We start from the raw sequence: 14,490 nt of genomic DNA, 5'->3' as shown, positions 1-14,490 counted from the left end.
ATCAACCGCGCACAAGCCATATTAAAACAATGATTATACAACAGTATATATTGAGGAAAAAATCATTATAAGGACTCGAGCAACAAAGACTTATTTAGATACGTAAAAGGGGTCACATTTCGACGAGATAAATTATTACAGTATAAAAATTAATTTTTTAGTTACATAAAGAGGGAAAACATTATTATCACATCGTAAAAATACATTTGTTCTGGAATCTATTATGATATTACGATTTATTATAAAATTAGGGTGCTAAATGTTATTTGTGCTAAATGTTATTTGTCCTTCGTGTAACATGAAATTGCATCTAAACGTGCGTTTATGTTAATGAGCTAATCGCAGCTCACTCAGGAATTCTCGTGTATTGTTCAACAGTTCTATAATGGAACTATATATTATTTGGCCTTACCGTTGCATAAATTCGTATATATAATCGTCCCAAGAAATATTTAAGTTTTTTTATATTAAATAATTAATATCCTTCATGTTATGTGATAGAATTAAAAGTATTTAATGTATAAATCTAAATAATTATATAAAATTCTCTAAAATACAACATTTACAATGGAATGACTAAGATAATTTAATTCGTAAAACTAACTTAAATTTGTATTGCATACAGGATATTTCAGAATTATAAGTAGATTTATTTGACTGATAAAACTCATAAAAAAAATAATAATTATCTTAATAAGCACAGATCCGCAATCTATCTAATATTGTTTTCGGGATTTTCGGGATATTCAGTTTCTCTTATTTTGTATGTTAAGTTCTTAATTCTCTAAGACATTAATTATTTCTTCTGCTTCATCCAAATAATTTCTGTCTTCTTGGAATCTTTGAATGATTCGTTCAGACGGTGACATTGTTGTGAGCTCACGAGGATATGAAAAGATCTTTCTTTCTGGCGTTGTACCTGTTATACGTAGAAAAGCAAAAGTGATTTATTATACATTAGAACAATATAAGTAAACAAATATTTTATCTGTATTTTGAAAATGTATATAGTTTAGGACAAAAAAAATGCCGTAGTTTGGGTTGTATTTTGAAAATTAAGTTTAGAGCATATGTTTATAGGATCTTTTCTTCCTAAAATAAGTCACAGAATATGCCCTTATTTTTTTACTTACTTAGGAAACATCCTTTATACAGGAACAACATATGCGTGCCGCGGAGAGAGACCCCACTCCTTCCCCTGCACCCCTTTCCCGAAAAAAATAATCTAATCCAAACCTATTCTGATTTGAAACTGAAATTTGGTTTGAGTTGGGTAAGATTTTTTCGGGGTAGGTGCGGGGGAGAGGAACAGAACTCCTCCCCCGCCCCCGCATATGTTGTTTCTGTGTTAAGGCTCAGTCACAATGAGAGGAATAAGGAATAAGATAAAGGAATTAGGAATAAGGCATGTTGCATCTCACTTTAATGTACGTGTATATACTGAAGTGAGATGCGACATTCCCTTATTCCTTATTCCTTTATCTTATTCCTTATTCCTCTCATTGTGACTGAACCCTTACACAGGCTGTGTATATCAGTAAACAAACAGGTTGGGATGGAGATTAATTTAATTGTTTCGATGTTGGAATAAAAAAGAGGGAGTAAAATTCTTTGCCTCTCGTATATGATACACATACTATTTCGATATATGTATATATTAGCAAATTAAATGTCCTATGCAAAAGGATGACTGTTACATTTTTCAAATTCTTTGTTAATAATTTTTTAAATTGTTAATAATTTTTTTGGTTAAAATTTTTTGGATTCAGGGACATAATTTTGATAACATATGTAAAAATAAAGACTGTATCTCGCTGTTCCATTAAACGCAACATTTACCAAATTCTGTCAAGTTAGGTATTAAAAATGTGCTTTGTACCATTTAAGTGTTTGCTCGAATTTATTTGAAGAAATTATATTTGAACAACGAGATGCATGTTTACTTACTTATGCAATCCATTAAAATTAAACTATCCATTTATTTTCTCCTTAAAATAAATAGTAAATAAAATAAACCTGTACAAACGTCGCGACAAAAGTCTTCAGTCAAGAACTTGTCGATCTGTTGTTGCGATGCACCCAATTCTTCGATTATGTTATTATGGATATTATTTAATCCCATGCGTTGATTCATGAATTTATCATCCATCATCCTGGAAGCCTCCGAAATCTTACTTTGTTGCTTTTTCATAAACGTATCATGAGTTAGTCGGGTATCTTCTACCGTTTTAAATATATTCTGCAAAACAAATATGAATAAAGTATTAAATAATTAATTATCGTGAAATGTAGAGATTAAATTAGTGTGAAGTTTATTTTTTATATACGTACAGCACTCGAAATAAGTATTTTATTTTCATCTTTGGCCATTTTCTCTTGTAATTGCTTTCCAATAAATTGTACGTTATTATTGTGCTGATGTAGTGTGGCGCAACTAGTACTTAAACGTTCTTGTAAATCAGTGACCAAGACATTTCCTTTTTCAATAGCAGTTTTATTTGATATTTGCATCTGTTAGCAAAGAGATAAATTAATTGATGAGAATGGTGATTTTAATAGGTATGATTCTAATATGATTTTAGCTGAATTTCAAGCATTTTATGGACATCAATAACGAAGAACTACCTGATTAACGCCACTGTCGATATCGCTCTTAATAATTAACGTATTATTTTGTAGAAAATCTTTTAAATCGTTCTGTTTAATTATATCTGTGTTGTAACCGTGTGAACTTCGATCGTATACATTACTGCAAGTCTCATCAATTCGATGAGAAGTATCAATAATTTCGGAATAATCTCTTTCGCATTTGTCTAAGAGATTAAACCCGCGCGATAAATCTTCCATTTTCTATATAAACAAAGATATATATCGTCATGTTAACAACTATATAGTGTTTACTACATATGTTATAAGATATTTATAAATATTAGGAATAGGATCAAGTTCAATATGTACTTAAAAATTGGAATCAAATTCAATAATCATTTTCTAGAATTCGAATATTTATAAGAAGTAATATCTCATCCATTGCTGCCGACTAACTATAGTTAGTTTTAAATTTTAAAATGAGTATTTGCAGGATTCAAAATGTACTTATAAATAGATTCTATCGTAAAAAATCAAATCTTTTACAAGTAGTACTCGAACTCTAAAATAAAGTTGTTAGTTTAAAAAATGTAATTTGTATGGATTTTAAGTACCTAACTTTTATTCTCTATATTTTTAATCATGTTTTTATTATATTTAATTTCATTGATAATTTAATATTTGTAATTGTAAAAAAATAATGCATTAAAATATAATTGTCGCTTCATCTAAACGTTTAATTTGATTCGAAATAACGTAAAACTAGTAAAATACTCATAAAAGATTTGAACATATTTAATCCAGGTTTGAGTCCACTTAGAAAAAATCTCTCGTTTCTCGAAGTACTCATAGAGAGTTCGAACCCATTTCGTTCAGGTTCTAATATTGCTTTTATTTTTCGAAGTAATCATAGAGAGTTCGGAATTACGCGACCAAATTCGAACCTACCTGTAAGATTCTAGGTAATATGTAAATCCTATCGCTAATAAATATATATATAATCAAAGATATACGATCAATTATACCTTTCCGAATTCTTTGTAATTTTCCATCCTTTGTTTCTCATTTAGGGAGATTCCCTTAATATCCTCGCTAATCTCGCGTAAACTTTTTAATAAGTAATTACGGTCTTCAAGACGATTTCTGCGGACGGTTTCCACAGCATGTTTCGCGTACATTGACACATTCTCTAATTTGTGATCAATGTTTCTACTTAAGAACTGTAAATTCTGCATAACCCGGTTATAACTCGATTCCAATAGATCGCGTACATCTGGTACCAGTTTCGAAAAAATATCGTTCAACAGCTTATTCTCAGTCTCCATTATAGCCGATGCATTTTGCATGTGCGTATCTAACTCCTTTTGATAGTGTGTATACTGTAAAACATTTTTTAACATAATTTCTATTATTATCAAAGTATGACTAAAATGTGTTACGTTGCTGAAAACTTACGAAAATATTAATGTCTTTCTTTGATTCTTTACTGGCCTCATAATGCTGAGGAACCGCACTGTCCACAATCGAGCGGATTGATGCCTCTATATTTATAGCTTGTGCGGTTACATGAGTTTCTGGAAGTTTTATTGACAAAAGTTTCTTTTACGACATCTGCGTCTCAAAACTGAGTAATTACTCGCGTCAAGTTTTTACAATTATTAGACTTACCAACTTCGTCTTTTACAGATTGAAGGAGTGCGTGAATTTCTTTCTTTTGAACAACAAGTACGTCCTCGATGTTCCCGCAACGTTTCGTAAAATCACTCCTCATTTGTAATCCAAGCTTTTTATTTTCCTCCTCCACTTTTCTATATTACCATTAATCTCGTTAGTAAATTATTATTCAGTGATCTTTAGTAAAGTTAAATCTTAAGCGGTTAAAAACAAAATGTATATGAAGCATTTTCGCTGAAATTTTCATGTTTTAATTCTGACCTATTATACTCCTTATAATAATTAATCCTTACAATAATTATTCCTTATAATATTTATTACTCTTATAATAATTTTGACAATCTTTTTCTGAAAAATATTATAAAAAAGAGAAAACGTATATTTTTTTTGTTTGGGTCTATGATCAATATTTCCGATAGTGTAATTCTTGTAAGAAATTGAATTTTTCGGTAACTCTACTTTTTAAAACGTTATAATATCTTGGAAAAAAATATTCAATCCTGTCGAAAAATGATTCGACTGGTTTAGTTTAAAATGAATTACATAATATATATACTTTTTTTAATTTCCAAAGTTGTTAGACGATGTTAAATAGAAAAACATCGTTTTTCGTAAAAACGCCATCTTTTAATTAAAAAAAATTACCGAATTTTTTAGATCTGTTGAAGCACGGCAAGATTTTTTTCGGGAAGTTCTACCTACTTGAATTTGTGATAAGAGGCTTTGTATAGAAAATTTGTATAAAAAATTATGACCAATAAAATATAATATTAAAAAATATGTTTTTTAAATTTGTAACAATATAATATATATCAAGATATATATGATATTAATCTGCTATTAATTGATGCATTTTAACTATTTTAGTTCGCGTAATGTCGAAAATTCAAGTTATTACAAAAACTTCAATAATTAGATAGAACTTCTCGGAAAAAGTCTTACCATGCTCCAAACAGGTCGAAAAAAATTTCGTAATTTCTGATAGAATTTGTATATATTTTTTTTTATTTTTTAAAATAGCAAACTTTACAAAAAACAATTTTTTTCTCTTTAACATCATATTACATAACTGTAAACTCCAAAAATTAAAAAAAGTATATATACATCTTGTAATTTATTTTAAACTGAATTTTCATTTGAATCATTTTTCGATCGAATTGAATATTTCCAAGATTATATTTCCAAGACGTTTTGAAAAGTAGAGTTACCGAAGAATTCAATTTCTTGCAAAAATCACACTGTAAAAAATATTGATCGTAGGCCCAAACAAAAAAATACGTCTTCTCTACTGTTTCAGAATACTTTTCAAAAAAAAATGTTTAAATTATTGGAGTACGAGTCAGGACAGGATGTTTCAGCGAGAATGTTTAATACACTTTTGTTGACTAAATATATAGTGTTTGTTGTAACATACATATTCCCGTTCCCGGATGTAATCTTCTATATATTCTTTAAATTCTTAGTAATTTAAATGATTATGAGCGATATAGTGTATTATTCTTTAAGATCCACTTACGTTTTACGATCAAGTTTATCGTGCAGTTTTTTAGCATCTTCGGACGCTTCATTCACCACATTTAAAATAGTTTTCATTTGAGTGTGCAAAATCCTTTCGGTTTCAACGTACTTCTCCACACGTTGTTTCTGCTCGTTTTTAACGCACTCTACCTGCCTCAAAGACTCTTTTGTCATTCGTAAATAGCCATTTATATCATTCAATTCGCTCGTATTTTTCGTCAGCTCGCCGACTTGAGCATCATATTGCGATCGCAAATCGTTGAATATTTTCTGTAATCGAATAAAGTATTCTATATAATAAATCGAATAATCTATTCTGTGCGATAATTATAATCAATTTCGCAATCGTTCCAATTACACAAAATGTTTTACTTCAAATTTTAAGCTCGAAAGTTTAAATCTAAAGCATTTCAGATGCAGAATAAAAATATGTAAGTACTTATTTGAAGTTTGGACCGTTCACGGAGAAAAATTAAAAAATTGCCCTAATTAAAAAGGATATTACAAAGAAAAATATATTTATGTGAAAAACTATAAAATTATAACTTAAAAAAATCACTTTAAAATTAATAAACAAATGACAAACATAAAGAAGACCGTAGAATAAAATCTTCACAAAAACACTGATTTCTGTGATTTGTGATAAAATATACAAGTGCGAGAACAATCTCTTAAGATTCTTGACTGTAAAAATAAAATAGTTTATTAACAGTCGAGGCTCAAAAGTACTCGGTTTAGTTTCGAAGTATCCGTGCGTACCGTGAGTACTTCTACATATATGATGACGTGTATTTGTATATGTAAATGAAAAACTCATAACGATTGCTTCTGCGTTTTGTGCCGAAATGTACAAGTGCGAGGATAATCTTTAAGATCCACGACAGTAAGAAGAACGTAGTCTGTTAACAGTTGAAACCCGGAAGAGGTCTGTTGAATACGAAGTGTCCGCACGTACCTATGTACATACTTGCATATGTAAGAAAAATTTCTAACAATTGTTCTTGTATTTTGTGCCAAAATCTGCAAGTTTCGAGAACAAAATATTTCAGATCCATTATGTTAGAAATAGAATAGTTTGTTAACAGTCGAGGCCCGAAGTGCTCCGTTTAATCCGAAATATCCGAATGCTTTTTGTTATAATTTTATATTATCTTTATATAAATTTTTCTTTATGTAAATATATTTCTTTTTATAATCTTTTTTGATTAGGACAATTTTTTAATTTTTGCTTCAAGAAAGGTTCAAACTTCAGCTACAAAGAAAGATAACAAAAAATTACATTTAAAAATAATAATGTTCAGTTTTTTGGTTTCGGTCGGGCAGAAGATTGCTCGATGAAATTAGTAAATTTTTCTAAATGGGTGTAGAGGACGACAAAACGCAGTTAAAAACACTTGGAATTTTTTATAATTTTTCTGAAAATAATAGAAATGTACTTTATGCGATCGGGCTGAATCTTTGTGCTTAATAATATTTCTACATACACTTTTCAGCTTAACAATTTGCGCGCCGAGTAATGTTGGTCTTGAAACGCAGTTTCAAACTGAAGCTAGAATAGTACACGTAATTAAATTGATAATCAATTTAATAATAATGAAGCTAAATAAACATTTTTAGAAACGATTGTGAAGAATTTATTGCAAAAAATAACACCCAGTCAGGGGTTCCTCAGATGCTTATTTACAATTAATATTATTATTATTAAATTTATTATTAATTTCATTGTTCAGCGCAGTTTACAGAGCTGAAAAATGTATACGCAAAAATATTATTAGGCACAAAGATCCAATCAGACATTATAAAGGCCTCCGCACAATGAAAAATATAAGGAACAAGGAACAGATATTAGCGATTAGGACTAAAGAATCAAGAATAAAGTTGGATGCACGATGAAAAATATACAGGCAACAGAAACAGGGAATAACATAGGAAATAGATTTTTAACCTATCGGAAGCCGTGTTTTAATGCTACACCAGCTTTATTCCTGATTTCTTATTTCTAATCGCTAATATCTGTTCCTTGTTCCTTATATTTTTCATTGTGCGGGGGCCTTAAGGCACATCTCTGTTACTCGTGTTATTCACACAGTAGTCAAGTTCACTTATTATTATTATTTATTTTTCGTATTATCGAGGTAATGTAAACCTCATTTTTAAATTAAAAGTGCTCTCTTTCGAACAGTGCGATCGCTTTTAGAACCTTCAAAGTAAAACAAACAACAATGGATATTATTTTCGCATCATCACGCGCATCGATAATAATTTTGGAGTTTATGCTTTGATGGAGACAAAATAAAATTCATTTCTAAAAAAGAACAGATTTCGAAGTCTCCCACATGTAACCCCGATGAATTATTTTGAGGCTACTTGAAACTGAAGTTGTGAGGGAGGAGACAAAAATATATGATGATTTTAAATATATGTTTATCGGGTTCTTTTCTGTGCATTTGGAAATGTACGGCTGTGAGACTTCCGCCAAGATTGCGGGGAAAATCACCCTATCGCCGAAAGCATACCTCTTTATTTTGTATGACGTCTTCCAGTACTTTACAATAATTTTTCTTCTCCTCCACTTCCTTCCTCTGACAATCGATCAACGTCTGCATGGCGTCGTAGTCATTAAACGATACGTAGACGCCGTTCCTCTCACGCGTTGCCACCAGATCTCTCTTGAGCCTCTCGATCTCCTTGGTGTATTCCTTCAGCAGCGCTCGCTTGCAGATCTTCTGATTGATCTCGGGACGATTGGTGATGTTCTTCGCCCGGTAGGCGTAATCCAACGTCGACAGCGTCTCCTCGAGATTACCGCTCGCGGACGAAACGGTCGCGATTATCGACGTTTTCGTTCGGCCACCTAATGACTCCTGCAGCAGCCTGGTGAGCTTCGACTCGCGGTACGGCACGTGGGGCGCCTTCTCCACGAGGGCGGTTATCACCCTGCCCAAGGTCAGCAGGGACTGATTGATACTCTTGGCCTCCCGCGCCCTTTTCTCGACCGCCCCGGACCTGCCGACGTGCTCGCTGCCGGCCAGGTCCACCAGGTTCAATTTCGCCGTCTTCAGCAGCTCCTCGCCGCCGCTGGTGTTCTCCTTCGTGTGTATCGTGATTGAGAACACCGTGTGCGAACGGCTCGAGTTCGAGTTGAGCATCGTCGCCGCGGTCTGTCGTCTCTCCGAGCCCTTCTCGAGAATTCTGTAGATCTCGGCCTTGCTGTAAACAGTCACCTCTTCCAGGCCGTGGATAATGACCGAGCCTTTCTTCGTCACGTCCTCGTACAGCTTTATCTTAGGCGGCATGTCGTTTCCGTCCATCAGGAGGTCAATCAGCTCCTCGTTGTATATCTCCAGGAAGTTTACCCGGACGGTGTACTGCTGGTTCTCCAGCAGCTGCAGCTCATCAAAGAGGTGGCTCAGACAACGGGGTATCATACCGGCGGACGTGTCGCTCTGCCAATGGAAATTCGGATTGTCCGCGCGGTCACCCTCCATCGTGTACGTTTTGCCGGTGCCGGTCTGGCCGTAGGCAAACACGGTGCAATTATACCCGGCGATGACTTCCTTCAACAGCGGGCTGACCACCGTCTCGTACACGTCCACCTGAGTCGACGACGGACCGAAGACACCGTCGAACGTAAACATTTTCGACGGTTTATCCTGCGATCGCTTGTAGACTATTATCTCTTTGTCGGATATCATATCCACTATGCATTTCTCGTCGCAGGCTGTCGTGCTTACGGGTCTGTTGTGAACAATAAAATTATTGACATATAAAAAGAATATATAAAACAATTATTAGAAATATTATTAATATTCCCCCTCTGTAATAGATGACAATCAGAATATCCCTTACAATAAAAATGAAAACAATATAAATAACGGACAATATAATGGCAACACTTAGCATATAACACTTAATGTGACTTTGAAAATAGATAATAATTAAATATAAGATTCTCATTACTTTTCTTCGCAACCGACAGCAGAATAAATGAATTAAACGAATTAATATCATAGATATAAAATCTATTACACGGGGGAGGGGGGCAATCTTTCTTTTACGCCTCGGTTAAGAGGTGATTGTCCGTTTGACAAGCAAACGGAAAATTTCCGTAGAATTTTTCTTTCTTTAATTTATGCGCCAACTAATTACTGTCGCCCGACTTACTTGATCCGCACGAATACGTTGATATGCTGTTTCTCCTTCGACATCCTCGAGCCGAGATTTTCTATTTTCTTAAATTATTTTCGCACGATAATTCTTTTAACGCGATTCCTCTGCTTTCGTGATTCCTCTAATAATATCCAGACAAAGTCAAAACAATCATTGAAACGACATTCGCGGCGAACCGGTATTTATATTTATTAAATGTCGAACGGACTGAGTTTCTCGCCCATGCGCAATAGCAACAATTTTATATGGTAAATCAGGTAAATAATAAAAAGAATTTTAGTTGTTATTATAATATTATCTGGATTCCCCCTTTGTGTGGAAAAATATCTTAGAATTTTTTATATTATTAATGAGAATTTCTATGAAAATTTTAAGACTTTCTCAGATTTTTTTATACAAATTGTACCAGCGGCCGGTGAGTTGTCGGAAAATTTGTCGTCAGGCGTTTTCTTGGTGGAAAGTGGAAACCTCACGGTTTTTCTGACGACAAACGTTGCATGTTATCATTATTATATGCCGAAAAAAGCGATCAAAATTGTTTATGCCGAATACAAATTATAAGGAGAAATAAAATGGTGAACATTTTTGCGGGTGAGCGATCAGTGAACTTTTCCACACAATTATAATTTATATATTTTCAAAACAATTTAATCATCAACCGCGCACAAGCCATATTAAAGCAATGATTAAATACAACAGTATTGAGGAAAAAATCATTAAGAATATGTACAAAAATCGGCGCATATATATATAGATGCTAATCCACATTCGAGTTTAATACAATCAGAATATTTTGTAGAGTACGTATAAAAATAGCAGTTTTAATGTAGTTTTACAATATACTGTACTTCTTCATGCCCTGTATTACAAAACACCACATGGTAACTTATTAGACGATAATTACATATGTATATGTATACAAAAAAATTACATAACAGGATATCAAATTAATTAATTTGGAGAAATATACGAATAAACATTTATAGATCTTTCTTGGAAGAACATAAACGTATAAAAACATTAACATGTTAAATATTGTGTAATAGACGATATTTCTTATCTTCGCATGATCGTAGATTTTTAGTTTAGATAAAGATCTTTTACGTTTCTAACGTATCAAAGTTGTTATTATTACAAATACGTATTTTAAAACGTATTATCAGTTTCGTGAGGAATCCGGCAGGATTTTTGCTGGTCCACCAGATTTTTTATATCTACTTGTAAAACATAGCCCACGAATATTCCCATTAAGATTGTCAGTATTATGGAAATTAAAAGCATATATTTTACAGTAACGATTTCACTGTATATGTTGTTGTTATGTTTTTCTAAATGATTTATCTGAAATTATCACACAATGCGTCAGTACTGAAATGTTTATATTAATACGTACTTAAATATCGCAATATTAGCTTGCATACCTTAGAGGAAAATGCATCAATACGATCGTTTCCTATCGCCGCAGAAGCTAGCGCGGAATGAGATTTTTGCGTCTCGCTATTTTCAACGGCACCGTCGCAACATCGCAGTCTGTGCATCTCAGTTGCTTTTTCAGACTACAAGAAAACAGCATTAGCATATAAAAGATCTTACTTTGTGAATATTTTACATCTGAAGTTGTTGATGTATTTCATTAATAATCCCGGCATAATGACAGATATAATGGGTCTGTTTTTTATTGCTGAATTGGCTCAACTAGTTCAGAGTTTATCTTCTTTACTCCACATTGGAAAGAAAAAGACAAACTCTGAACTAATGCAGTCAGTTCAGCAATATAAAACAGACCCATTGAATTGGTCTGTTTAGAATTAATTTACCTTCCAGAGTACACTCAGTTCTTGCGTTGTGGCATTTGTATTTTTTAATGGGAGGCACATGACTAGAAATCGATCGTTGTATAATAGACCGCGTACATTGTAGCCAGGTTGCAGCACAACCATAACATTTCTTTGTTCAGACGGCTGCAGAACTCCTGAGCTAGGTCGTACTCTAAATTTCTCAGGCGATGTTGTCTTTATCTACAATGACCATACATATCTTATTCTATCATTTCTAATAAATTTATTCCAATTATTATTGTTATAATAGTCAAATAACGTGATGTCCATGTACCTTATAAGATAAAGACTTGTCGGGTGTAATATTCTTAAGTGTAATTGTTCCAGTGATATCATTTCCATCTTTATTAAACGTAATTACTTCTGTGGGTTCTATGGATAACACTGGAACAAACATAATTTATTTGATACCGCACATATTTCTACTTTGTACATATTCTAACGTGACGTAATAAGTTCGCACGTAAAATAAATTTTATACATACATTGTTCTTCATTAATCTGGTCTCCGATACTAGTTGGACTTTGCTCCGTGAGTGGCGAATTGTCTACAAAGTGCACCTAGAAAACATACAACATATGTTTAAAAAAGGAATCAGATTATTAGACAAATGTTTTGACAATTATGAATAACTTGATATACATCTATGTATTCCATGTTACTTAGTACTTTCTTTCTTAGGGTACTAATTTGAAGTATGAAAATGATATGAAAAACAAATCAATGCGGTTAACAAAAGAATAATAACAGAAAAAGAAATGTAGATGACAAAAAAGCATAGTGAATTTGATCTGTCATAAGTAAAAGCAATATTTTGGTAGTATTTCACACGTCATATAGTTTATAGCAATTACATAAAAAGAGATATGTAATATGTGTACCTTTTTATTATTATCCAGTTTACCATTCAATACGCCATCCCCATTTGTTTGCTCCTCCGAGACGAATTTGAAGGTATAATCGTTGTTACCTCCCCAACATTTCAACGCGTCGTTTGGATTGACGTAATCCTTCAATGTGGATTTGTTAACAAATTTAATTTTCGGAACAGCTTTAGCAGGTAACCACGATTTTATTATTTTAAAAGCTGCATTTAAAACCCAGGGCATCTCGAAAATTATGATGTAATTTAGAAAATGTGGGTAATAAGATTTGAATAAACCAATGAGGTACTTAGTAAGCTCCATATCCGTATTGGAAAGTCCAGTTTCTGCCATATCAAAGAAAATTGATATCTGATTTCCATTTCCTTCTCTGAAAATATAACGAATAAAAGTTATATATTAACAGAATATGAATGGGTTACAAATATATAAATGATATTTATAATTGCCTTTGCCTAAAGATAAGGAAATTAATAAGTGCGCTAATACCTTTCTAATCTCTCAAACCAATAAACTATACATCTCTGGAGCTCCGAAAAATCTTTCACTCCTTTAACGTGCAACTTTGACTTAATTATAAAAAGTTTTTTGCCATCTTTGTCTTTACTAAAGCCAAAGATTGAACCATCTTCTAAATAATCTCTCCTCACATTATCCTCTGTGATATCTGTAATCCGATTTATAATGAAAAAAGAGAAAGAGAGAAACATTTTGTTATTCTATTAATATTAATCCTTTCAGTGCCAAATACTTTTGATGAATGGATCATGTGTATATAAAATGCTCTATTATCTGTAGCATGATTCAGAGCTAAATATTTTCGTTTAAGACGCTAAATATTTTCGCTTAAAACCAGGTGCGTAAACTTGCCCATAGCATTCACAACATGCTGGACATGTTTACACATTTACACGTAGCACTAAAAGGATTGAATTACAGTTTATTCAAAATTAAGACATATATAAACTTTAAAACAAATATGAGTTTTATTTTACCAAGATACCTCACAGACAGTAATAAAAACTGAGAATTATGTGAAGCAAGATTCGCAGCAATAGTTTTACCATTTGTTCCGAACTTTCTTCTCCAAGTACAAGTTTCCCAAAGCATGTTAAACGCTTCCTGCTCATTGAACTCATGATGTTCCAAAAATCGTTTCAGCCAATCGTCGCTGTTCTTTATCCTGGCTATATCGGCTGGGTGGAAACCTCCTGCGAACAATTGTTAACCAGATTCAGAGACATATAAGATCCAGGTGAAAAAAACACTGCTCTTTTCTTCCTGCCATATATTTCGTGATTTTGTAAGTAATTAACGTAGGCAAACGTCTCTCTCCAATTATTTATGCCTTTGTCGTGTCAATTAGAGCGTCAATTGTTTTCAATTGAGTACGCGATCGAGTGGATACGACCTTTGCACATGTGTTACATCATTATACGGCACATATATTAATGCACGATATTAATTCACGTTATAGCGACGAAAAACGCTGCTAATCGCCGAGAGAAAAGGGGGAAGAAACTCATACATACTGGAATCGGGTGGTCCCTCGTCGTCCAGCTTTTTGAAGAACTTCTCGCGAAGATCCGCGATCATTTTCGCGTGCGTTTCCATCTTGCTTTGGAAGGCTAACGGCCGGGCGGATGACACTTTGACCGGCGTCGAGAACCTATTGCACGATAACCAGATGATAAATTGTTTATTCGCACGCCTGCTGGTCTCACTGTGCGTGCTCAGCGTCGTTCTGCGCTGCGCGCTGCGCGTGCTGAACAAAATTCCCTTCTACGTACGCACAAGTCTGTGCCCACACTCCGAC

The 14,490-nt window shown here is 33.2% G+C and overlaps 2 protein-coding genes across 3 annotated transcripts; both read right to left on the bottom strand.

Annotated features, from left to right (window-relative positions):
• Nucleotides 1-490: 490 nt before the first annotated feature.
• LOC139816298 (kinesin-like protein Klp61F) lies at nt 491-9,598 on the bottom strand. Of its 2 annotated transcripts, none has more exons than XM_071783700.1 (9): nt 8,298-9,598; nt 5,780-6,051; nt 4,258-4,397; nt 4,045-4,163; nt 3,615-3,968; nt 2,626-2,850; nt 2,332-2,511; nt 2,027-2,239; nt 491-919 (listed from the first exon to the last, which is right to left on the bottom strand). In XM_071783700.1, the coding sequence occupies exons 1-9, from the start codon at nt 9,474-9,476 to the stop codon at nt 797-799; spliced, it is 2,805 nt and encodes a 934-aa protein (XP_071639801.1). In that variant the 5' UTR covers nt 9,477-9,598; the 3' UTR covers nt 491-796. The 2 variants fall into 2 exon arrangements, with proteins under 2 accessions (XP_071639801.1, XP_071639800.1); XM_071783699.1 differs by having other exon boundaries at nt 2,017-2,239; nt 8,298-9,596.
• A 969-nt stretch (nt 9,599-10,567) lies between these two features.
• On the bottom strand, nt 10,568-14,428 carry LOC139816303 (motile sperm domain-containing protein 2). The gene is made up of 9 exons (XM_071783713.1): nt 14,207-14,428; nt 13,739-13,885; nt 13,164-13,341; nt 12,672-13,044; nt 12,275-12,350; nt 12,064-12,173; nt 11,769-11,969; nt 11,373-11,507; nt 10,568-11,292 (listed from the first exon to the last, which is right to left on the bottom strand). The coding sequence occupies exons 1-9, from the start codon at nt 14,286-14,288 to the stop codon at nt 11,098-11,100; spliced, it is 1,497 nt and encodes a 498-aa protein (XP_071639814.1). The 5' UTR covers nt 14,289-14,428; the 3' UTR covers nt 10,568-11,097.
• Between the last annotated feature and the right edge of the window lie 62 nt (nt 14,429-14,490).

The sequence above is a fragment of the Temnothorax longispinosus genome, chromosome 7, assembly GCF_030848805.1.
Source record: "Temnothorax longispinosus isolate EJ_2023e chromosome 7, Tlon_JGU_v1, whole genome shotgun sequence".
NCBI classification, from domain to species: domain Eukaryota; kingdom Metazoa; phylum Arthropoda; class Insecta; order Hymenoptera; family Formicidae; genus Temnothorax; species Temnothorax longispinosus.
This window is presented reverse-complemented; position numbering and strand designations above follow the sequence as displayed.